A 23,956-nucleotide genomic window follows, 5' to 3' on the forward strand; every position below is an offset into this window, starting at 1 on the left:
AAACATGTTCGTAAAAAAACTTTACAAAATGTTCACAGCAGCTTTATGCATAACAACCAAACAACACATGTGTCCATGGGACAGTGAAATGTTCTGGATCTGACAGGGGTGTCAGTGCTCTCCAGCCAAAGACCAAGAAGACACTTGTAGTTGAACAAGGTTGGGTTTTTGCTTGTTGCAATGAGGGAGAAATACATACCATTGAAAACCATGGGGTGTCTCTGGAAGAAGATATTAAGAATGACTTATTACAGGCGTGCCTGGGATGGCTCAGTCCATTAAGCATCTGACTTCGGCTCAGGTCATCATCATCTCACGGTTCATGAGTTCGAGCCCATGTCGGGCTCTATGCTGACAGTTTGGAGCCTGGAGCCTGCTTCAGATTCTGTGTCTCCCTCTCTCCCTGCTCCTTCCCTGCTTGTGCTCTCTCTGTCTCTCTCTCTCAAAAATAAATAATAAATATATTTTTTTTATTTTTAAAAAAGGATGTTTTGTAGGATTTGGGTTTGTGCTGGGTGATTTTGGGGGAGGTTTTAAGGAAGTAGGGCTTTGCTCTGGATCAGATGCTTTCAGGAAGCAGGATGATTCTGTGATTGGGTATCTTCAAAAGCCTTACCTAGAAGGAGGCTGGAATGAACACAGCTAATGTGATAACTGGTAGAGAAGCAGTAGTCACTCCTGTTAGCTGGGAGAGAGGATCTTTGGTATTTCAGTGGTTTTCACAGTGAACTTGTTTTTGTCTGTCTTTAGATAAGATCATAAAATAGTCTTGATTTTTTTGTCTACTTTATCAGAGTCACAAAGCGACCTTGTCTTATGTTGTTGTTTGATGATGCTATTGATGTCCAAGAGAATGACATGACCTCACTATGAATGCCAGGCCAACTTTAAACATACCAAGACCCAGCTGTAAGGGTGAGGCCAGTTCCTGGATGTCAGGGGCTGGTTTTCTCTTTCTCAGGGGTGTGAGTTACATGGTTATAGCTATTCGTCAAAAGGATGGAGTTAAGATTGGTTTATTTCAATTTTTACCCACAAATGTCTGCATTAAAAAAAAAAAAAAAAAAACTCACCATGACTGGGTGCTTGGCCTGGCTGGCCTAGTCAGTAGAGCACGCAACTCTTGACCTCAGGGTGATGAGTTCAAGGCCCAAGTTGGACGTAAAGCTTACTTAAAAAAAAAAAAAAATCAAGATGACTACACAAAGGGTAGAACATCCACTCAATGGAATAGTACTCAACAATAAAAAGGAATCAACTATGGATACATGCAACCTCATGGGTGAATCTCAAAACATTACACTGAGCGAAAGAAAGAAGACATTAGATAAATGGTTGCATTCGTTTATGTAATATTCCAGAAAACTCAAAATTATAGAGACCAAAACAGCAGTTGCCAAGGTGTTGACCACAACGGGTCAGCATGGGGGATCTTTTTAAGGTGATAGAAACGTTCCATTGCTTCGCTATAGCAGTGTGGTCACTGTGCAGAGCTAAATTCAGTCTACTATTTCCTGCAGGGGTTTGACTCCTTGCCACGTGACCACCATTTCTGGTCACTCCTCTCTCTCTGCCCTCTACTTCCGTCATCGCATCTCTGTCTCGGACTTTCCTGCCTCCCTCTTTCCTTATAAGGATCCTTGTGATTGTACTGTGGCCACTCAGATGATACAGGATAATACGACTGTATAGGATACACAACTATCCCTGTTTATCAAAACTCAGAACTGTACCAGTATAAAGGATGGATTTTATTGCATGTAAATGATACCTCAATAAGCCTGACTGTAAAAAAACAACTGTGTTACGGCTGAGAAGGCCTGGGTGTGGGGATGGATATAACACAGGAGGCAGAATGTTGAAGCTCAGTGGTGGGTATATGGTGGTTTATTTTACTCATATGTTTATGTAGGTTTGGAATATTCCGTAATAAAAAGTTGTTGCTGTTAATTTTGATGGAAGGGGAAATTATGTGATGGAGGCAAAGATGTCACAGAAGTCAGTTGACTATCTGGACACTTTTTGCACATTAATGAACTGATGCCCCTAGATTCTCAAACTGACTTCCTGCTTTTCATGCACTTAAATAAGCTAGAGCTTATTTACTTGGACATTTTTTTGCTGGTACTCCTCAAAAATGTTTAATGCCATTTGATTCTGAGCTTTCAGAATTTTTCGCCCTGTTTTAAGATCTCCTTATTCCCTCGGCTTGGGTATCCTCTGGCATTTAATATTTATTTATTTTTAAAGATGCCCTTTTCCTCACAATGGCCTCTTTGATGTGTCAGTAAACCATTCAGGGCTTATTTTTCAAGTGGCTGTTCTTTTGGAGTTGTGCCATGCATTTATCACAGGCTTCCAATAAAGCACTTTTAAAAAGAAATAGGCTCCAGGCTTTCTATGGGCTGTAACTTTTTAAACAATTCCTTTCATTTCTCCCCCTTAATGCCCTCCTTCTGTCCTAGTTTCCCTTTCTAAAACTGAGCAATCAAATGATGGAGTTCCCCCCTCCCTTTCCCGTTAGCAGGCTGAATGTGTATTGTGGTCACTATTGACCGAGTGGTTTACCCATGACCACTCAGTGCCCCAGTGTGGTCACTGTGTAGACCCAGACTCAGTCTACTCTTTCCGGCAGCAGGTGGTTAAGTATTTGCCAACCAGCCAGCACTCCTGGAAGCATCAGTCCTCACCTTTCTATTGTTAATTGGCTCTCTATCATCTACAGGACAAAATCCAAACTCTTGATAGCTATAAGAATGGCTAAAATAAAGACTGAACAGACCAAGTACTACTGATGAAGATGAGAAGCCGCTGAAACTCATACACTGTTGATGGGAAACGTAAGATGGTGGAGCCACTTTGGAAAAGTCCGGCAGGCCCTCAAAATGTTAATCATAGAGTTACCATATGACCCAGCAACTCCATTCCTAATTAGATACCCAAGAGAACTGAAAATACATGTCCACACAAAACTCGTACATGAATGTTCGTAGCAGTGTTAGTCATAATAGCCAAAAACTGGAAACTGCTCAAATGCCCACCAACAGGTGAATGGATTAAAAATGTGTGTCTGGAGAGTTCGGGTGGCTCAGTTGGTTGAGTGTCTGACTTTGGCTCAGGTCATGATCTCAACGGTTCGTGGGTTGGAGCCTCACATCAGGCTTTGCACTGACAGCCCAGAGCCTGCTTTGGCTTCTTTGTCTCCCTCTCTCTGCCTCTGCCCCGCTCGCATGTGCGCTCTCTCTCAAAAATAAACAAACATTTAAAAAACGTGTGGCATATCCACACAAGGGAATGCACACAGCAGTAAGTACTGATGCAAGCAACAACACTGATGAATGTCAAAACAATGATGCTAAGTAAAAGAACCCAGACTATACAAGAATGCATACTGTAAAATGCCATTTTTATAAACCTCTAGAAAATGCAAACTTCCCTATATGACAGAAAGCAGATCACCGTTTACCTGGAGATGAGGGTGGGGTAGGGTGAGGGATTACAAACTAACAGAAGGAAACTCTTAACAGTGATTATCTTGATTTCTTGGGCATATACGTATGTAAAAATTTATTGGATTGTATGTCCAAATATATGCCCTTTATCAAATGTCAATTATACCTCATTAGAGCTGAAAAAGAAAAGAATTGAAAATAAGGCAAGTCCTAGACCTGGCCAAGGAAGCCCCAGCCTTCTCCAATGCTCAATGGGGCACCACTAGGGTCAGCCACCATTATTGCCTCAAACTGTCTTAGTCCAAACTGTAAGATTCAGTTCAGATGGTCATGGGGACCCACTGGTCACAGAAGACCCACTAGCCTTCCCCTGAATAGTGTTTGCTTCTCTCCTCCCTTGCCATTGCCACTAGACCATTTACTATTTAGTATTTATTTCTAGGTCTGCCTTCTCTAATTCCGGCAGAACCTCTGTAGTAAGGATGTGTTTCAGCTACTTTCATATTCCTAATTTAGGCTTGCAGAGATTTTTGTTTTTAACTTTACAAGTGTTCTTTGCACATAAGGGGACAGAGTCTCAGAGACAACTCTTTAGGGACATCATTCATGCAGCTAACAACTACAAAGGAGCTACTGCATGTGAGGCCCTGGGCTGGGCCCCTGGAGCAAGGCTCAGTGTCAGAGAGGAAATGAACAAAGGTTCAAGCAGTTGCAACACAGCCTAAGTGAGAGATGACGCGGGCACTAACAAGAAGACACCAAACTGGATGTTGAAGTAGGGGTGGGTTCTGTCAGGAAAAGCTTCTTGGAGGTGGTATTTAATCTGAACAATGAAGAATGAATAAGAGTCCTGAGTGGGGTGGGGTGGGAAGAGTTTCCCTGTAAATGGACCACTGCATGCTAAGAAAGAGAGCAAGCTAGTTTAGCTGGATGCTGAAATTTGGAGGCTTGATTTGGTAGGCAGGTGAAGTTGTGATGGATCTGTCAGGCCATGTGAGGAGTTTGGCATTTGTTTAGATTCTAGAAGACTCTGGAAGGCAACATAGAGCTTTTGAAAGATTTTAAGTTGGGGAATATCTCGTTCACATTTGTGTTTCCAAAAAATAACCTTGGTAGGGCAAAGCTAGGGGCAGGGGACCTCTTGGGAAGGGACTGCAGTGGTTCTGGGGAAGTTATTGGCAGCCTGAGGCACCGGCAAAGAGGGAAAGTTGAAACAGGAGGACCTGTTACACTTCCACTCCCACTCCCGGCCCAGTAACCTACTTGCCCGTAGACCACCGGCTTCCTTCCATAGCATCCTAAGACCAAGTTCTTGTCCTGAAAGCCTAACCAAAAAAAGCCATCTCTCCCCAAAGTCGCTGATACTTCCTCTGGGAGCCAAGAGTGCTTCACACTCCTTGGAAATAGGCAAACCTTGTCCCAAGACTGATCAAACCAAGATCTCCCTCACCTGTGGGCTTTGATACAATTGTCCTAATTAGTGCTTTCAGCAAGACTTTCTCCCATCTTTCTCCAAGGTCTAAGAAGTAAAAGGGCTGATAAATCCATCCTAAGGGTTCAGCATTAAGCAGCAGCAGCAGGAGCCCATGACCCCTCATTACTGTGGGGCTGCTACTGGCTGCTACCTTGGAGCACAGTCTGGGCATTAAGCGGGCCTTGGCTTCTGGATGGGGCTTGGGATGGGGGAACTCCTAGCCACGATGGACTCATGCTGCCCTACTGGAGGCCCATCCATCCATGTAAGGAGTGTTCCAGCGGGTCCTCATGTCTTCAGGATGCATCCTTCTCAACATCTTTGTCTCCCAGCACCTAACATAGGTATACGGTAGATCTAGTTAGGACTTTAAAAGCATCACAGAGACTTAAAGCTGCTATTGGCACTACCACAGGGGAACTATGCTTCAGGGAGAGATGGTTTGTGTATCAGGAAGTTTGTGATAAACTGGAAAATGTCTCTTCAGCCGCGTTTCCAAAATCCCTTACAAATCCTTTGGAACCTTTGCTGGTGGCAGTAGTGGCGGTGGGGCTTAGCTGGTGAGCTTCGGGGCTAGTGGACAGATGTGAGGCCATGATGGAAACTGACCCCAAAATTGTCCTAAAGCTTTCACCCACTGATAGATGTGGCCATGGAGGCCTCTCCCTGCACTCCCCCCCCCCTTTTTTAATGTTTTTATTTTTGGGAGAAAAAGAGAGAGCACCCTCGAGCAAGAGGGTGAGGGGCAAGAGAGGGAGATACAGAATCCAAAGCAGGCTCCAGACTCTGAGCTGTCAGCAGAGCCCAAGGCAGGGCTTGAACCCATGAGCCCAAGTTGGATGCTTAACCGACTGAGCCACCCAGGCATCCCTCTCCCTGTCCCTTGTAACCAGCCACCCCAGATGACCTTCCTAGGCACCCATAATAATCAACATCCATTTTTACCCCAAAACCCTCAAGTTTTTATAGGAGTTTCATAACCTGACACCATCTGACATCTTTATTTTCCAGTAAATCCTCAAGATGCCCCGACTGTTCTGACCCTTCCCCTGATCCACAAGCCCACCTGTGTGTCAAGCTCAATGCCCAACATGGGGCTTGAACCCAAGACCCTGAGAGCCAGCTGGGTGGCCTGCATATGGACTTTTAAGGCTTAGCTTTGGTTTTGTTTTCCTACTTAGACTGTGAAGTTCTTGAAGGCAAAATCTTGAGGCTTCTGTTTCCCAGAGCACTTAACACCGATCCCTGAATAGCTAATCAATGATTATTGGCCGGCAGTAGCCAATCTACCAGGGGAGGGGGAGGGCGCTGGCCGGCAGCAAAAGAGCTGCCTCCAACAGCTTGTTTTTATCCACGGGCTATGACTCTACTTTGTAGAATCTTTGGGTTTTCCCAGAGTCCATGGGTGATCTTGGAGAACACATCCTAGGACTAATTGAAATCATGAGGGAGAGGGTTGGCAAGGAGCCCCAGCTGAAAAAGTAACATTTAAGGGCCAGAAAATCACCAGGGCTATAATGGAAACCCATCTGCTTGCTTGCTGGCTTGGGTGGGAAACAGAAAGGCCGGGAGCTACTAACATTTCACAGTGGAATCCAGGTTAAACAATCACAAGGCGTGTGAACACGGGCAAACCACTTGACATCACTTGAGCCAGCAGAAAAATTGGATAAAAAGCAATCTTTGGCTACGCAGCCAAGGCCGCACTGAAACAGCTTCCCCAAACACCACCTCTTTCTGCCAAGGCAAGCTTCTACTCATTGGTGCCTCAGAATACAAAGCTCATCTCCCAAAACTAAATATTAAGTGCACATTGGGAGTTGCTGTCGGCTGCCACCTTGTGGTCCAAATTACAACTGCCTATCAAGACTGAAATAGATGGCTACCAGCACAAAACCACTCCAGGAATTTTAAATTTTTACATCTCTTTAAAAAGTTCATTTCTCTGGAGAGAGAATCCCAAGCAGGCTCTGCACCATCAGCAGAGCGTGACATGGCGCTCAAACCCACCGAGATCATGACCTGAGCCGAAATCAAGAGTTGGACACTTAACTGAGCCACCCAGGCACACCCCTTCAGGATTTCAAGGTTACAAATCTCACTTGGCTAATTACTGTCCAAATCCACACAATGCTTGGCCTGTAGTAGCTCATAAATACGACTCCCAAGTGTCCACACCCCCTTAAGGTCCACTATTAGTTACCAGTTCTGCTGACTGAAAAACCTTACCTCGGTGGGTGGGCAAGTCCAGAGTTGCTAGTTGGCCCAGAGCTGCTGCCTCAAACACTTGGGACTCTGTGCCGTGTGCTCACTGCAACCGTCGTCAGTTGTGGTTCCATCTGCAAGCCAAGCCGGCATCTCACCCAGCAAACCTGTCTGCAGTATCGTCCCCTTTCACAGGTTGCACCTTCACGGCCCCTGCCCAACACCGAGCCGGCCGTATTGCAGTGCAGGGCCAGACATGGTCCCCAAAAAGCCCTCTTGGTACCAAGATGGAACTTGGCCCTGTTGGACAACATTGCTGCTCTTATCCATTTACTCATGTCATATGCAGGGTCACCACTTTCAAAGGCTCTAAAAGACTGGACAAGTGTTTCCTCCTTGAAGGAGCCCTGCGAGATCAAGAGCTCCAACTGCGGTTATTCTGATTACGTAAAGACCAAAAACTCCCAGGGGTCTTCATATTGCTGGCAGTCTCTTTCAGAGGATTTTGTGCAATCTTGATGCAGTTTTCTCCTGATTTGTGTTAAGCCCTAAGCTTCGAGAAGGTTGAGATTTGTTAATTCCAGGGCTAACAAAACAGCTACCTTCCTGCCATACAGAGTAGCACCAGCATGGCCTCGTCTAGTGAAGATGCTAACTTTCCAACTACCCCCCAGTATGGTAACCACGCTGGATGGGACTCAACAGGGGAGCACGTGCTGCAACAGACAGCCCGTGTCTCAGCCAACTACTGCAGCTCTAACAGCCACAAGTGATGCCACCCTGGATGAAGACAACTCTTTAGACGTATACGGTCTTGCCCCATTTACACTCTGATCCTTGTATCATTCCTGTTCAGCCCACAGAATGCAAACCAAACAGGACACACAAGATTAACTTTTTTCTGGCTACAGATTTATTCAACACAAAACAATCTCCAACTTTACTGAGGTGGCTGACCACGTCCACGACCAAATCCGCCTCTCTGCAAGAGAAAACATATGACATCAGCATTAGCAGGATGCCAGACAGGCCTCATTATCCAACGTAAGGGCTCAAGACTTCAAGCCGTAACTCCCAGCCCTGCTCTTTACTAGCTACAAGGCCACCTCCTAGGCCTGTTTCCACATTTGTAAAATGGGAATATGGAGACCCATTCAAGAGTGTGCTCCAATCACACACACACAGAAGCACCCCCAGCACGGGACAGCTGTGGCCTCAACAGTGATATGGCAGCACCTGCCCCGAGCACTTTACCTAGATCAATTAATCTCATAAGTACTCGCGACAGCTAAGACCATCACCTCTATTTTAAGGATGAGGAAACAGGCATGGAGAGAATGTGCCCAATATGACACCACCAAAAGGAAGATGAAGGACCTGATTCCACACCATCTTGGTCCTGGAGCTCAATCTCCAGTTTGTAGTTCTTAACTGTAAGTTTTAGTTCACAAAACTACTTACGGCAGTTAGAATTATGATACTCATCAATGAAGAAATCACTATGCTATATGTCGTATTGATTTGGGGTCTTAAGGTTTCAGTAACTTACATATTTATAGAAGTTTGTATGCTGTATCTTAATGTAAAAACCTGGTTCATACTTCTCTGGGAGGGGGCTCCACTGCAACAAGGGGTGGGACCCACGACACTACACCATACCCCCAGAACTTGCAGACCCCCAGGGCAGAGGCCAGAACAATGACTGCCTATCTACGGAGAGCAATCAGGGGGATACTCACAAACTGGAATTCAGTTGCTGACCCAGCCCCGGCCTCAGCTTTCTTGTCGGCACCAGCTGGAACAAGAAACATCACTTTAGAACCATCAGATGAGGTGATCTACTACAGACCAAGGGAAGCCATTTCAACAATTGTACACCATGAAGTGCAGGTAAATTATACCCAATGGTGAATCACTTCTGCCCCATCCCTCTCCTGTGGCAGCTTTCCTTACGTCATCCTTCAGAACTCACAGTTCAAACTACCGCTTCCTCCAGGAAGGCTGCCCAGACCACCAAGTCTGAATTATGTGCCCTTCATATAGTCCCCCACTTCCCATCGAGTTACTTACATGCTTCAGATCAGCACCTAGCTTACAGAGACAGCGCAATAAAGAAGGAAGAGATAAAGAACATAAAGGCTCACAGAAGGAAAAAGTAACTTCATTATGACCACGGTAAAGAACAAAGATGAAAAGATCCGGTGCTGCCCTGTCCTGTGTGGCAGAAACTGGTCCAAACTGAGGTATGTGCAGAATACATCAGACTTAAAGACTTGAGAGAGTGCAAAACAATGTTTATACAGATTACATGTTAAAATAGCACCATATTTTATTTTTCTTAAAATTTTAGTTTGAGAGCAAGAGAGAATCTCAAGGAGGTGCCATGCTGTTGGCACAGAGCCCAATGCAGGTCTCAATCTCATGAACCATGAGATCATTTACATGAGCCGAAACCAAGAGTCAGACGCTTAACTGACTGAGCCACCCAGGTGCCCCTAAAATAACATTTTTAAAAATACTGGATTTGGGGTACATGGCTGGCTCAATCAGTAGAGCACACAACGCAATCTCAGGGTTGTAGGTTGGAGCCCCACATCGGATATAGAGCTTAAAAAATAAACAAAATCTTGCTTTTCTCCCCTCCCTCCCCCGCCCCTTCGACAAGCAAGCTATCGTGTTCCCAATGCTGTACTTTTGTTCATGTTGCTCTCACCCGAAATGCTCATTGCCACTCAAACTGGGGCTCAGGCCCAACCTCACATCCTCTGGAGAACTACTCCAATCCCCATGTGATGTGACTTTTTAAATTTTTTTTTTTTTTTACTGTTTATTTATTTTTGAGACAGAGAGAGACACAGCATGAACGGGGGAGGGTCAGAGAGAGAGAGGGAAACACAGAACCTGAAGCAGGCTCCAGGCTCTGAGCCATCAGCACAGAGACCAACACGGGGCTCAAACTCACGGACCACAAGATCACGACCTGAGCGGAAGTCAGAAGCTCAACCAACTGAGCCACCCAGGTGCCCGGTGATGTGACATCTAGTAAGAGCAACCATTAACTTTCTCTGAACTAGGGGCTGGAGAAATTCTTTCTTACTATCCAGTAACAAATTCACATCAGATGCTCATGTCTATTTCTTTTATGAAGAATCAGGAACCAGGACATGAGGCAGGTATGTGTGGAAGAAGTTGACAAAAATTCCTTTATATCCTGCTTTCGTATTACAATTAACTGCTTCTCAACAAAGATAAGGACTCTTTAAGTGGCCCACAAAGCTATGAGACCTACACCCTCATCTGACTCTCCTGTCTTCTATGGTTTAGACAAGCCAGACCAGGTGCCTTAATGCTCACCCCACAGAGAGCTACTGGCTGACTCCCCATACCTCCTTCAGATGTTTGCTTAAATCTCGCTTCTGTGACTGAAAACCCTATTGAAAACTGCACCATCCCCCTGCTTTATTTTTTCCCTGAAGCATCCACACCAGAGGCAGACTATATACTCATTTTTGCTTACCAGTCTCCTACTACTAAAATGCAATTTCAGTGAGAAGGACCCTTTATCTGTTACGTACGCTACTGTCTCTCCAGCTCCTACAACATTGCCCGGTGCATCACAGAAATATATATATATTGGTTGAATGAACAAACACCTGTTATTCCAAGACAATGCAAACACCTATTTAAAGACAAGGTTTTGAACCATTTTTGCAATAAGAAGAAAAAGACAATGTGAATGGGCCCTGCCCGCAAGGAGCTTGCGACACAGGAACACAACCACCAACTAACAAAAGCACGTTGCTTTCTTGAAAGTTTTCAGTTTTGCTCTACTTAAGGTCTTCAATAAAGTCTTCCGTGTCCCCAGTGAAAAGGCCTTTTCTCCTAATCCCATCTATCCAATCCCCGCACAAGGCAAGAAACATAAAGCAATCCAGCTAAATCTTTCCTGGTCACCTTGGCATTTTCAAGGGCTGAGCCCCAGCCAAGGTGACTGAGAATCCAGAGATCCCACCCCAATACCCTGATACAGATGATGCATTACTCACGGGGCACAGCGCTTCGTCTGTAGGTGTCTCTGTCAGCTTCCCCTCGTGTGAGTCTTGCAGGCCGCTCTCCCTCCAGACCTAGACAAATGAAACCACACTGTGAACATAGAGCAATGTGGGAACTCTGCTGCCTCCAGACCAAAGAAAGTGAAATTGCTCTCCTGTTCTCACTGGCAACTTAGTTACAATGAGTTCAAGGGGACAGAACTGACACAGAACTACTGGCCAGAAGTTTTGTCATCACTGACACCGGCTCCTCAAATGTGATGGAGAAAACTCACAATTAAAATGCCACCCATCTGCAAAAGTATTGCTTTCTTCTAGTGCACTTCTCAACACAGATACACATCTTCCAAATACTTGGCAAATTAAGCAATCTGACCATTTCTACAAATCTCTGAAGAGCCAAAATTTTGAACTTGACCCATCTCTGAAGTGGAAAATCTCCTGTGCAAATGGGAAAGGAGGTGCTGAAAGCCCCACCTCCAACAGTCAGCATATAAATATACAGGCCACCAAGAACCCTTTAGTCCCTGGGCTGTGGGATGTATGTTAAGGCAGATTAACTTATTTCGGAGTTTCTTTATTTTGAGAGAGTGACAGAGACAGAGAGAGAATGAATATGAATGAATATTCCAAGCAGGCTCTGCACCAGCAGCACAGAGCCCAATGCAGGGTGTGAACTCACCAACTGGGAGATCATGACCTTAGAAGAAACCAAGAGTCAGATGCTTAACTGAGCCACCCAGGTGCCCCTAGGCAGATTTAAAAGGTACTTTTAAAACACTCTCCAAAACACTAGAAGTCAATCTCATTCTCTCTACCCAGCACCCTAGAACTGTACCTAGAATCCATGATTAGAATATAAACTATAATTGATCTGAAACACGTCTGAACTGCAGGGGTCTACCCAGACACAATTTCTTTTGATAAACGAAGAGTATAGTACAGTAAATACAAAGGCACCTCTAACCTCCACATTGTTCCAAAGGTCAAGTGTATTTTTTTTTTTTTTTTTTTTTTTTTTTTTTTAAGTACAAGAAGTAAGACTGAACCTGTAGTGAGTGGCTAAAACGCATGCCAAGTCTCATTTATGCCAACTAAGTCAGAATCTGTGGGGGCACAGACTGTTCTTCCCCCTGCCGGGGATTCCAAGATACAGCAGAGAACCTTTGCTCTACTGATACATAATCCCACGTAACCACCAGAATCCCCTAGGGAACGTTCACAAAAAATAGATTCCTGAGTGCTAAGAAGTCTCTCGCCAGGGGAACCTGGACAGTGTGGTGATTATCTGGTTTTAGGACACTGCACCTCGTTACCCAAGCCCACAAACTGCTCCTCCCACAAAATTCCTATGACAAGTTCTTCCATAACCTAAGGAAAGAAAACCATAACCTTGACAAAACACAACTGTGAGACAGCGGTGATCCCCAGCCAGAAGGTAATTCACCACCCTTCTCACAAGCACATCCTTTCACACTATGATTAGGAGTTTGAGTTTTGATTATTTTAATTTTTTTTAAACATTTATTTTTGAGACAGAGAGAGACAGAGCATGAACGGGGGAGGGGCAGAGAGAGAGGGAGACACAGAATCCGAAGCAGGCTCCAGGCTCTGAGCCATCAGCCCAGAGCCCGACGCGGGGCTCGAACTCACGGACCGCGAGATTGTGACCCGAGCCGAAGTCAGACGCTCAACCGACTGAGCCACCCAGGTGCCCCAGTTTTGATTATTTTAAATCAAATCAACCAGAGCCCAACGTGGGGCTCGAACTCTGAACAGTGAGATCGTGACCTAGGCCGAAGTCGGATGCTTAACCGACTGAGCCACCCAGGCACCCCTGGATTATTTCTGCTCCCATTGCCAGGAGACTCTATAAATAAACTCTCCGTTTTTTTCACATGTGGTAAACAGCTTTGTTCTGGACTTTTGGAGACCGGCACAATCTCTGTCCTGGAAAAGTTATTCCATGCTCTACCACATGTGCCTGGCCACGGACTATATTCTGTTTAATGGCATCACCTGGAATGGCCTGAAGACCTGGCATGATTGCAGTTCTATTACGAGTCCTACGCCAGGGGACAAAGGTTCCAGGACTTGGCCCATGGTCCAGCTGACACCAATGGTGTATTATAAGAGCCCTTTTGCTCCCCACCGTTTCACATATACCCTTCCTCTGAGAGAGAGAGCAACTTCAGAGCAGGCCTTCATGTGGGTAACATACCTTTGGGCCGCGGCCTGCCGGTCTCAGGACGGCTGCGACGCAGAGTGGCAGGCACGATCTCAGGGGGCAGGTGGAGGTAATCACGAAGATACTGGATACCCTCGTTGGTAAGGTACCAATAGAAATGTCTCCAGGCAAACTGTTCCTTTACGTAGCCTCGTGATTTGAGAGACTGTAAAACAGAAAACAACTGTCAAGATGCAACTAGAGACCCAAATCTAGAAACTTGGTGCAAAAGGAAGCTAAATTACGTAGACAAGCTTTCGGGATGTATCTACCTCAGCGCCCTTCAAGGCAGCAAGCAGCTCTGGCTGTCCTGACCTCTCCTTGGAATCTGCCTCCAACATTTAGTGGAAAATCCCTCCATCTGCACCCCACTCCAGCAGCCCCCAGGCTACCTGCATGGCTTTCATGACGTGAAGATTGGGCACATTCTTGTCTGCCAGCTCAGGGTGTTTAGGCATGTGGACATCCTTCTTGGCCACCATCACTCCCTCCTTGAAAAGGAGTTCATAAATGGCAATTCGGTTCTTCTTGGGCATCAACATCTAGAAGGAAGTGATCCATCAAGAGCATTTCTGGGCAAAATAGCCAGGGTCCAGCAACAAAGTTCATGACCCCAAAACGATCACACAAAATTATCGTCCAGTGGGTTGAAATCTCAAACCACGCACTTGAAAATATGCAGGAAAGAGAAGTTCAAACTCCTCAAAACTGACACCCGCCAGTTACCCTCCTCCACCTGCCAAAAACGCTCGAGGAAGAAGGTGCCGTGACGTTTGGGCAAAACAGATGTGGGGTGGCCCTTCGCGCCAGACTTCATTCTCACACTCACGGAAGCATAATGGGGGGCGCAAACCCTGTACTCTCGGCAGTATTTGGGGGGACTTGGGGAACTGTACCTAGCGCGGAACGGCGAGGCATGCTTTCAGGGACGCAGGACCCCAAACCGAAGGGCCAAGGCCTTCCCTCCCTCATCTCCTACCACTCTTCCACTAGAGCTGCAAGGCCAGGCAAGGAGGGAGCCCGGAGGAAAGAATTCAGGATCGAAACAAAAACGGGCAAGAGGAGCACAGTGTCCTCAAACTCGCCATTAGGGTCGCCGCGACACAAGGGCTTCCATCCCCCCCTCCTCAGCCTCCGCAAACGGGACGCCAATCTTCTTTCAGCGCCCCACTACCCGCCAAAGAGCGCCCGCGGCCCCTCTCACTACTCAGAAATAGACGCGCGGGAAGCAGGAGAGTGGCCCCTCCGCCCCGACTGCTGGGCGGAGCGGCGACTACGACAACTGGATGGCCAGGATGGAGGCCGATGGAACCCGCACCACGGAGAAACTCACCTCTGCAGCTACTACGTCCGGGACCGGGGCCGAAAAGAAGGGGCATGCGCGGCGCGGCGTCTCTTCCGGGCTGACGTGCCCCGCCCCCTGCGAGGACCCGCGGGCTGCCTGGGGTGGCCTCGGCGGTGCCTGAGGGACTGGTTGGCTCCTTGCGGCTCGGAACCTCGACCGCCCGGGGGTCTCCACGCACGTGGGAGCCGACGCCGGAGCTTGTGAGCCTGCGTGTTTTGTCGGAAAATGATCCCTTTTATGCTTGCGCAGTCCCTTCAGAAACACGCTAATTCTTTATTTCCCACCGATAATTTAACTTCTTATTGTGGAAGTAATACATGTTTTTTGAGCAGGTAGAGAACATATAGGCGAAACAATAACAATAATATAAGAATAAATACAGAATCCCATGAGCTAAAGGTAATGACTATTGACATTTTGGTATGTATGCTTCTACACTCAAACGCACCCAAGCAAGTATGTAGATAGATAGATAGATAGATAGATAGCAACAATGGGATGTCTTGTATGTACATTATGTAAGATATGGTGGTGACCTGTGTTTTTCTGCTTATCACACATCATGAATCTCTTTTCATCTAATTGAGGGGAGTCCACTGGTGGATAGTTGAATCAACACTGTGGGTATGGTTGTTTTTGTTGTTGTTTTTTTTTTTCTTTTTTTTCTTTTTGAGAGAGAAGAGGGCCCAAGGGAACGAGGGGCAGAGAGAGAATCCCACGAGGGGCAGAGAGAGAGAGAAGTGGGGCTCGCCCGGAGCTCGTGTTTTACCCGAAGGGGGACTCGTGCTCATCTGAAGTGGGGCTGGAGCTCCCCTGATGCGGGCCTCGAACTCATGAACTGTGAGATCATGACCTCAGCGGGAAGTAAGATGCTTAACAACTGAGCCACCCAGGTGCCCAGGGATTTTCTTTTTTTTTTTTTTTTAAGTTTATCTATTGGGGCACCTGGGTGGCTCAGTCAGTTGAGCGTCCGACTTCAGCTCAGGTCATGATCTCACGGTCTGTGAGTTCGAGCCCCACATCGGGCTCTGTGCTGATGGCTCAGAGCCTGGAGCCTGCTTCCAATTCTGTGTCTCCCTCTCTCTCTGCCCCTTCCCTGTTCATGCTCTGTCTCTCTCTGTCTCAAAAAAAATAAAATAAATAAAATAAAATAAAAAAAGTTTATTTATTTTGAGATAGAAAGAGCAACTTGGGGAGGGGCAGAGAGAGAGAGGGGGACAGAGGATCCGAAGCAGGCCCTGTGCTGACAGCAGACAGCCCAACGCGCGACCTGAACTCATGAGCTGTGAGATCATGACCTGACCGGTTGTCAACCCAGCGTTTAACCAACTGAGCCACCCAGATGCCCCTGGATATGTATTTTTAAAATCCTTCACTGTTATAAGTAACAATACCACACACATATTTGCATCATTGTCCAGTATTTTCTTTAGGATAAATTCCTGGAAGTATAATTGTTGAGCAATAAAGCACACATTTTTTTTTAATTTTTATTTTTTGACATTTATTTTTGAGAGAGAGAGTGTGAGTGGGGGAGGAGCAGAGAGAGAGAGAGGGAGACACAGAATCCAAAACAGGCTCCTGGCTCTGAGCTGTCAGCACAGAGCCTGAAGCAGGGCTGGAACTTGGGACCTGTGAGATCATGACCTAGGCCAAAGTCGGATGTTTAACTGCCTGAGTCACCCAGGTGCCCGTAAGGCACACGTTTTTAAAAAACTGTTTATTTACTTTTTTATTTGACAGAGAGCGGGCGAGGGAAGAGAAAGAGGGAGAGAGAGAATCCCAAGCTAATAATAGCACAGAGCCTAGGGGGTGTCCATCTCACAAACCATGAGATCATGACCTGAGCTGAAATCAAGAGTGCCATGGTTAACCGACTGAACCACCCACACACACCAACAAAGCACATTCTACATTTTTGACACATTCTACACTGACTTTCAGGAAGGCATTATCAATTTCATTCTAGCCAGAAGTTATTAACAAGACTCACTTCCCCATTAACCCTGCTGGGATTGGGTAATATGTTACTCATTTTTGTCAGTTTGATAGATGCTCTTTTAATTTATTTTTATTAATTACTTCTGTGGTTAAACAGTTTTCTTTTTAGGCGTTTGTGTTCCTTCTTTTATGAATTGTTCGTTTCCATGATCAGTTTTCCTATTGAAAACTTTTTTTTCTATTGGTTTGAAATCACTCTTTACATATGAAAGCTATTAATCATTTATCACATACTTTTTCAAGAATTTCCCCATTTTTTTCATTTGTCTTGATTTTCATGGTATTTGGAAGTAGAAGTTTCACGTTTCTTTATATCCAAATCTTTATGATTTTCAGACTTTGGTACAATGCTTAAAACATCACTCAACATCTCACGATTATATAAATATTAATCTAGTTTCTTCAAGTATTTCTATGGTCTTATTACCTAAAAAATATTTGTCACTTTTCCAAGATGGAAAAAATTTTGGAGATTGGTTGCACAACAATGTGAATTACTTAATGCTACTGAACTGTATACCTAAAAATGGGTAAGATAGTAAATATTCTGTTATGTATATTTTACCACAATTTGAAAAATAAGTATTCATAACACGTTTACAGAAATTTTTTATTTTGGGGTTACCTGGGTGGCTTAGTCGAGTAAGCATCAGACTTTGGTTCAGGTCATGATCTCACGGCTTGGGAGTTCGAGCCCTATGTTGGGCTCTGTGCTGACAGCTCAAGAGCCTCGAGCCTGCTTCAGATTCTGTGTCTCCTTCTCTCTTGGCCCCTCCCCTGCTCCTGGTCTGTATCTTTCTCTTTCTCAAACAGAAATAAACATTTGAAAAAATAAAAAAGAATTTTTTAAAATTTTTGTTTATTTTTTCAAATGTTTATTTTTGAGAGCACGAGTGGGGGAGGGGTAGAAAGAGAGGAGGACAGAGGATGTGAAGCAGGGCTCTGTGCTGACAGCAGAGAGCCTGATGTGGGGCTCAAACTCACCAGCCATGAGATCATGACCTGAGCCAAAGTTGGACGCTTTACCGACTGAGCCACCCAGGCGCCTCTGAAATTTAAAATTTCATTTAAAAAAGAATAAACAATAGATTTGACACACTTGAAGAACAGACAATAGATTTCACACATTTCAGTGAAATGGGAGATGGAAGTGAAAAAAATTGACAATGTAGTTCAGGGAATAAAAGAGATGGAATATTTGAAAGAAAGGATAAGAAGTATGACGGATAGAGTGAGAAAGTCTACTATCAAGTGAAGTCTCAGAGTATGTAAGAAGGAAACACTGTCAGAATATTTTCCAGAATTATTGGAAAACAACACACTTCAGATTCACTGAGCTCATCGAATCCCAAGGTGGATTTACCTAAGAACATATCCATGCCCACAAACAAACAAAAAACCCCAAAACATAAAAAATTTATACATCCATGCCTAAACATATAATGAAATTGCAGCGCATCAAAAACAAAGAGAAGATCTTAAAAGCTGGAAAAGACAAGTAGGACTGCTCTCTTCCCAGAGCAGCAATAGAATGCCCTCTGCTGAAATGGAGTCTCCCAGGTCACCTCCCTGGTAATGGCTAGAGTGATCCCTCTATTATATCAGACCATATCATTCCCCTGCGTAAAACCCTCCAATAACTCCCTAGTTCACTTGCAAAAATACTCAGTCTTTTTTGTGACTTAACTGTTTGTGTTTAGATCTTTTATTCCGCAGTGTTTTCTGATGTAAAATTTTTAACTCCAAAGGGTTAGCTGCTATCTCAACATCATTTCCTCAATAAGCTACGCTTCTATTTCTCTGAAATCCCGCTGAATTGTTTATGAGAGATGAATTCAATTTCAGGTTTTGTTGCATTTGTGCCTATGAGACGCACTGGTGAAATACCAGTCTCATTTTCTTTTAAAAATTTTTTAAAGTTTTTATTTTAATTCCCGTTAGTTAACATGCAGTATTATGTTAGTTTCAGGTGTGGTTTCAGTAGAGTGGTTCGATCCCAGTATAATTTTAGATAAAAAGCTCAGAATTTGTTCTGTGGGATAGAGTTGGGTTAGATTAGGTAAGGGAGTCATCTAAGACCTTGTAAGTATCTGAGATCATCTAGAGAGGGTGTGGGTGAAGAAGGACCTCACAGAACTTCTCAGCTCACCTGGAAATACCTGTGGATGGTATTCCTGTAGGTGTCTCCTTCCCTGGGTAGATCCCTTCTGATGGGCAAGGACCATGCTTTTCTCTCTGTGTCCTCTCCAGCAGTGAGCACAAAGTCTCACACGTTAGGTATACTTAATAAATGTTTCCAGGGGTGCCTGGGTGGCTCAGTCCGTTAGGTGTCTGACTTCAGCTCAGGTCGTGATCTCACGGTTTGTGGGTTCTAGCCCGTGTGGGCTCTGTGCTGTCAGCCCAGAGTCTGGAACCTGCTCTTGATTCTGTGTCTCCCTCTCTTTCTGCCCCTCCCCTGCTCATGCTCTGTCTCTCTCTCTCTGTCTCTCAAAAATAAATAAACATTAAAAAAAAATTTTAAATAAATGTTTCCAGAATAAACAGCAACCTCATGGGGAATGAGGACGAATAATAATACCCTCTGACTTTATAGAAGACTTCTCTGATGACAGTATATCCTTGAATTCACTGAATTCCATGCATCAGTTAGGCACTGAGCGCCTGGCGCTGGGCCAGGTGGTGGGGCAAGAGTCGGGGCAGGAACACACATGGATCCCATGCCAAGCAACAAAAACCTCCATTATGTGCTGGAAGCTATGAAGAAAATGATCAGGGTGTGGTGACAGAAAGCAAGGGGGAGTAAGGAGGTTAACACCTATGGAGGAGTCGAGCTTGGGTTGAGAACAGGCTAGGGGAGCAGTTCCTACAACAGGTTCTACTGCAGAAGAGCACTTGAGTTGAAAGGCAGCCAGCCTGGCTGGGACAGACAAGGCACAAGTGGCCTCAGGAAGGAAGCAGGATTTTATTCAAAGGGCAGTGAAAAGCAACAGCTTTCAAGAAGAGCGACAGGGGGCTCTTGGTGGGCTCAGTCGGGAGGGCATGTGACTCTCAGGGTTATAAGTTCAAGCTCCACGTTGGGTCTAGAGATTACTTAGAAATAAAACGTAAAAAAAAAAAAAAAAAAAAAAAGGGAAAGAAAGAAAGTAGTGACAGGATCAGATGTATGTTTTAGGAAGATTAACTTTTATAAAGATCAACACCATTTTTACCACTGCCATGCTATACTGTGCATAAGGTGTAATTACGTCACCTACCACATGTTAAAGGTTCAGAAACCACAAAGAACCAAAAGCCCAAAACTGAGGCTTAGAGAAACAGATGCTTCTTTCTAGGTTACAAGACGTAGGAAGTGATGGAAGTGGAGTCTGACTGCAGAGCCCCAAGCCTTCCCTGTTGCCCTAGGCTGTCCCTCTGCAATGGGGTCTTTCTACTGGGGTCAAGGTCAGGGGCAGGGAGCCAGAGCCCAGGACTTAGCACAGTGAGAGGAGGGACTCTAGCTCTCCTGGGGTTTGGTCTCACCCCTGCTGCCCATCAGAATAGCTTGGGAGGCTTTTAAAAATCCATTCACCCAGTCCATACCCCAGACCAATTTAGTCAACTGCTCTGGGGGTGGAGCCCAGGCATCAGTATTTTATTTTGTCATTTTTCTTGATGTGTAATATACATGCGGTAAAGTGCACACATCTTAAGACTACAAGTCAATGTGTCGTTACGTGTGTGTACATGTGACTCCATGTTAACTACCATCCAGATCAAGAGATGGAGTATGTGGGGCACCTGGGTGGCTCCGTTGGTTAAGCGTCCAACTCTTGGTTTCAGCTCAGGTCATGAATTTGCTGTTCGTGAGTCTGAGCCCTGAGTCAGGCTCCGCACTGACAAGTGTGGAGCCTGCTTGGGATTCTCTCTCTTACCCTCTCTCTCTGCCCCTCCCCTGCCTGTGCCCTCTCTCTTTCTCTCTCAAAAATAAATAAATAAACTTAAAAAAAATAAAGAGAGAGAATGGGGTATGACCAAAACCCTAGTCTTGGTTTCCATCGATGCCCCACCCCAATTCCCACATACACACTATTCTGACTGATGGCACCACAGATGTGTCCGTTTGGGTCTGGCTACACGCCCCCCCCCCCCCCAACTCCCAGTCACTAGGTCTGTGAGGATCCGTGTCACAGGTATGGGCAGTCTGTTGCTTTTTGTTGCTGAGTGACATTCCGTTGTATAGATAGATCACAATTTGTTTATCTATTTACCAGTTGATGGACATCTAAGTTGTTGCCAGTGTTTGGCCACTATACATAAAGCTGCTGAGGGGCTCCTGGGTGGCTTAGCAGGTTGAGTGCCCAACTCTTGATTTCGGCTCAGGTCGTGATCCCAGGGTTGTGGGATTGAGCCCTGCGTTGGGTTCTGTGCTGGACGTGGAGCCTACTTGGGATTCTCTCTCTCTCCCTCTCCCTGCCCCTCCCCCAGTCTCTCTCTCTCTCTCTCTCTCTCTCTCTCTCTCTCTCTCAAAGAAAAAAAGTAACAAAGCTGCTGAGAATGAATGGTCTTACACACATCTTCTGGTGGACCTGGGTGCTGAGTAGCAGCGGTTTCTAAAGCAGCAAACCTTGAGAACCACTGACTTTGAGGAATCTATAAACTCCTTTTGCTATTGCAAAAGATGAAAGTCAGGGTCGGGGTCCCTGGAGCCCCTGGGAGCTCCAGGTTTGAAATGAGGTAACTGTGGCTTGTAAAGATTTTTTTGGTTGCAGTTCCTTTCCTTTTGAGGTTCCGGAGCCTTTAGTAGAATCTGTGTCACGGCAGGAATGGAGGGAGACCTGGGGAGCAGTGCCCCCTATGGCCTGCAGGGTGGCCTCTATTTCTGAGCCTCTGGGAACCCGGTGCACACGCTCTTTCATGGTCCAAGTAAGGTGATGCACTGGCTGTAACAGCAGTGAATCACATGTCACCAACAGACACCTTGGGCCTCACCGGTTCCCTGCATCTCCCTTCGCCACATCTAGAATAGCTTTCTAATCCTGTAGCCTGTTACCTCCTCCCACTTCTGAAGAAACCTCCTCAAAAGAGCCATCTGTGCTGCGAATTTTCATTTATAGCTCCCACAGCATATGTGAGTTTGTGATATGTAGGTAGATGGCTGCAGATACATTCCCGGACACACACACACACACACACACACACGCACACACACACACGCATGCATACATGAGTTACCCACATCTGGTGCCATGGGGCTGATGGTAGGATTTCTCCTCTAAATGGAGCCTGAACATGCCTTCCACATATGCCTTATGGACAACCTCTCCCTCAGGGACTGTCATCTCTTTGTATGTCACTGGGGCAGCTCCTCTGACCTCACCTGCATGGAGCAGCCATGATTAGTTCCCCAAATTATTTGATAATGATCAGTGTTGAGACAAAAACGGTAGACAGAGTTCAGGAATGACACATTTTTTGTTTAGATTTTTTTTTTAACATTTATTCATTTATGAGACACAGAGAGCACGAGCAGGGAAGGGGCAGAGAGAGAGGGAGACACAGAATCTGAAGCAGGCTCCAGGCTCTGAGCTGTCAGCACAGAGCCCAACATGGGGCTCGAAGTCAAGAGCCGCAAGATCATGACCTGAGCCGAACTCGGATGCTTAACCGACTGAGCCACCCAGGCACCCCAGGAATGCCACATTTTTATAGTCTGTTGGGTCTGTTGCCTTGAGTCCCTGCTCTTTTTGCTGCTGCAGAGATGATCCACATTGCTGTCAAGGTCTGGTTCATCCACTGTCACCTGTAAACCTCTGAGCATTTCTCCTATTCCCGTGTTTTCCTTTCAACTGCCTAATTATAGCTTTGAGTACCCGTTTATGGCAGGAAAAACTGATGCTTGGGAAGCTTTGGAATGTCAGCTCCACGAGGGCACGGATTTCTGCCAGCAGTGCTCACAGCTGGTGAGCTGCTGTCCCAGCAGCCTGGACAGTGCCTGGCACACAGGAGGGGCTCAGTAAAGATTTCTTAATAAACGAAGCTTGTGGTGCATTTTGGCTTTGGAATTCCTAACTCAATATGCTCTTCCTACTGAACTTCCTTCCTCGGCTCAGTCCAGTAGGATGAGCAAGGTAGCCACGCTCCCCCTGGAGTTTCCTCTCCCCGCCCCCACTGGAGCCTGTCTTTCCCTCTACCCGGTCTGCTGCAAATCTCGGCTCTGCCACTGTCACTGTGGGGCCTTGGGCAGATCGCTTCGCCTCTCTGTGCCTCAGTTGCCTCAATTCCTTTGTGGAAATAACAGTCGTACCAACCTTGTGGGGTTGTGGGAAGGATTATAAGAGTTCACACAAGCGATGCATTTGGAGCAGTGCCTCGCACACGGCGTGCACTCAAGACGTTAATTATTTAGTATTTTAAATTTTTCATGTTTATTTTTTACTATTCCATTATAAAATAAAACCATACAGGAAACCACAGAAAAGAAAGGTACAGTTTCACGAATTTTTAAAAAAAGATGATTTATTTATTTTGAGAGAGAGAGAGAATCTCAAGCAGGCCCGCTGCTGTCAGTGTGGAGCCTGGTGTGGGGCTCAAACTCACAAACCCTAAGATCGTGACTTGAGCTCAAACCAAGTGTCGGACGCTTAACCGACAAAGCCATCCGGGCTCCCCTAGTTTCATGAATTTTTGTAAGGCAAATGCTCTTGTAACCACCGTCCATGTCAAGAACTAGAACTTTGCTGTGCACCCCCCCATCCAGAAGCCCCTCCTTACCTCATCCCGAGTACGGCCCCTGGCTGCCTCCAACAGTGTCCACCAGCCCGGCTCATAGTATTCACTTCCACGGAGCATTGTCACCTATGTGTCCATCTCTAGATGCTGTAGTTCAGTGCCCAGTTTAAAAATGAACTTAATGGAGGTAAAATTTATACCCAAGAACGTTCACCAATTTTAAGTGTGCGGTTTGATGAGTTGTGACAAATATATAGTCATATAACCATCAGTCATGATAGAAGAACATTTCAATCACCCGGAAAATTCCCTTGTGCCCCTTTACACTCCTCCCTCCTTCCCACTCCTCGGTCCAGGCAACTACTGATCTGCTTTGTCACAATAGATTAAATTTCCCTTTTCTAAAATTTTGAAACAAAAATAAACTTTTATATACATGAAATCATATATGGTATATTCCTTTTTGCAAATGGCTTCTTTCACTCAACATAA

General features: G+C 45.6%; 1 protein-coding gene across 1 annotated transcript; it reads right to left on the bottom strand.

Moving 5' to 3' along the window:
- Positions 1–8,021: 8,021 nt before the first annotated feature.
- On the bottom strand, positions 8,022–14,818 carry RPS10 (ribosomal protein S10). The gene is made up of 6 exons (XM_042938496.1): positions 14,744–14,818; positions 13,803–13,952; positions 13,405–13,576; positions 11,178–11,255; positions 8,871–8,926; positions 8,022–8,113 (listed from the first exon to the last, which is right to left on the bottom strand). The coding sequence occupies exons 2-6, from the start codon at positions 13,950–13,952 to the stop codon at positions 8,072–8,074; spliced, it is 498 nt and encodes a 165-aa protein (XP_042794430.1). The 5' UTR covers positions 14,744–14,818; the 3' UTR covers positions 8,022–8,071.
- Positions 14,819–23,956: the final 9,138 nt, after the last annotated feature.

The sequence above is a fragment of the Panthera leo genome, chromosome B2 (assembly GCF_018350215.1).
Source record: "Panthera leo isolate Ple1 chromosome B2, P.leo_Ple1_pat1.1, whole genome shotgun sequence".
Classification (NCBI taxonomy): Eukaryota; Metazoa; Chordata; class Mammalia; order Carnivora; family Felidae; genus Panthera; species Panthera leo.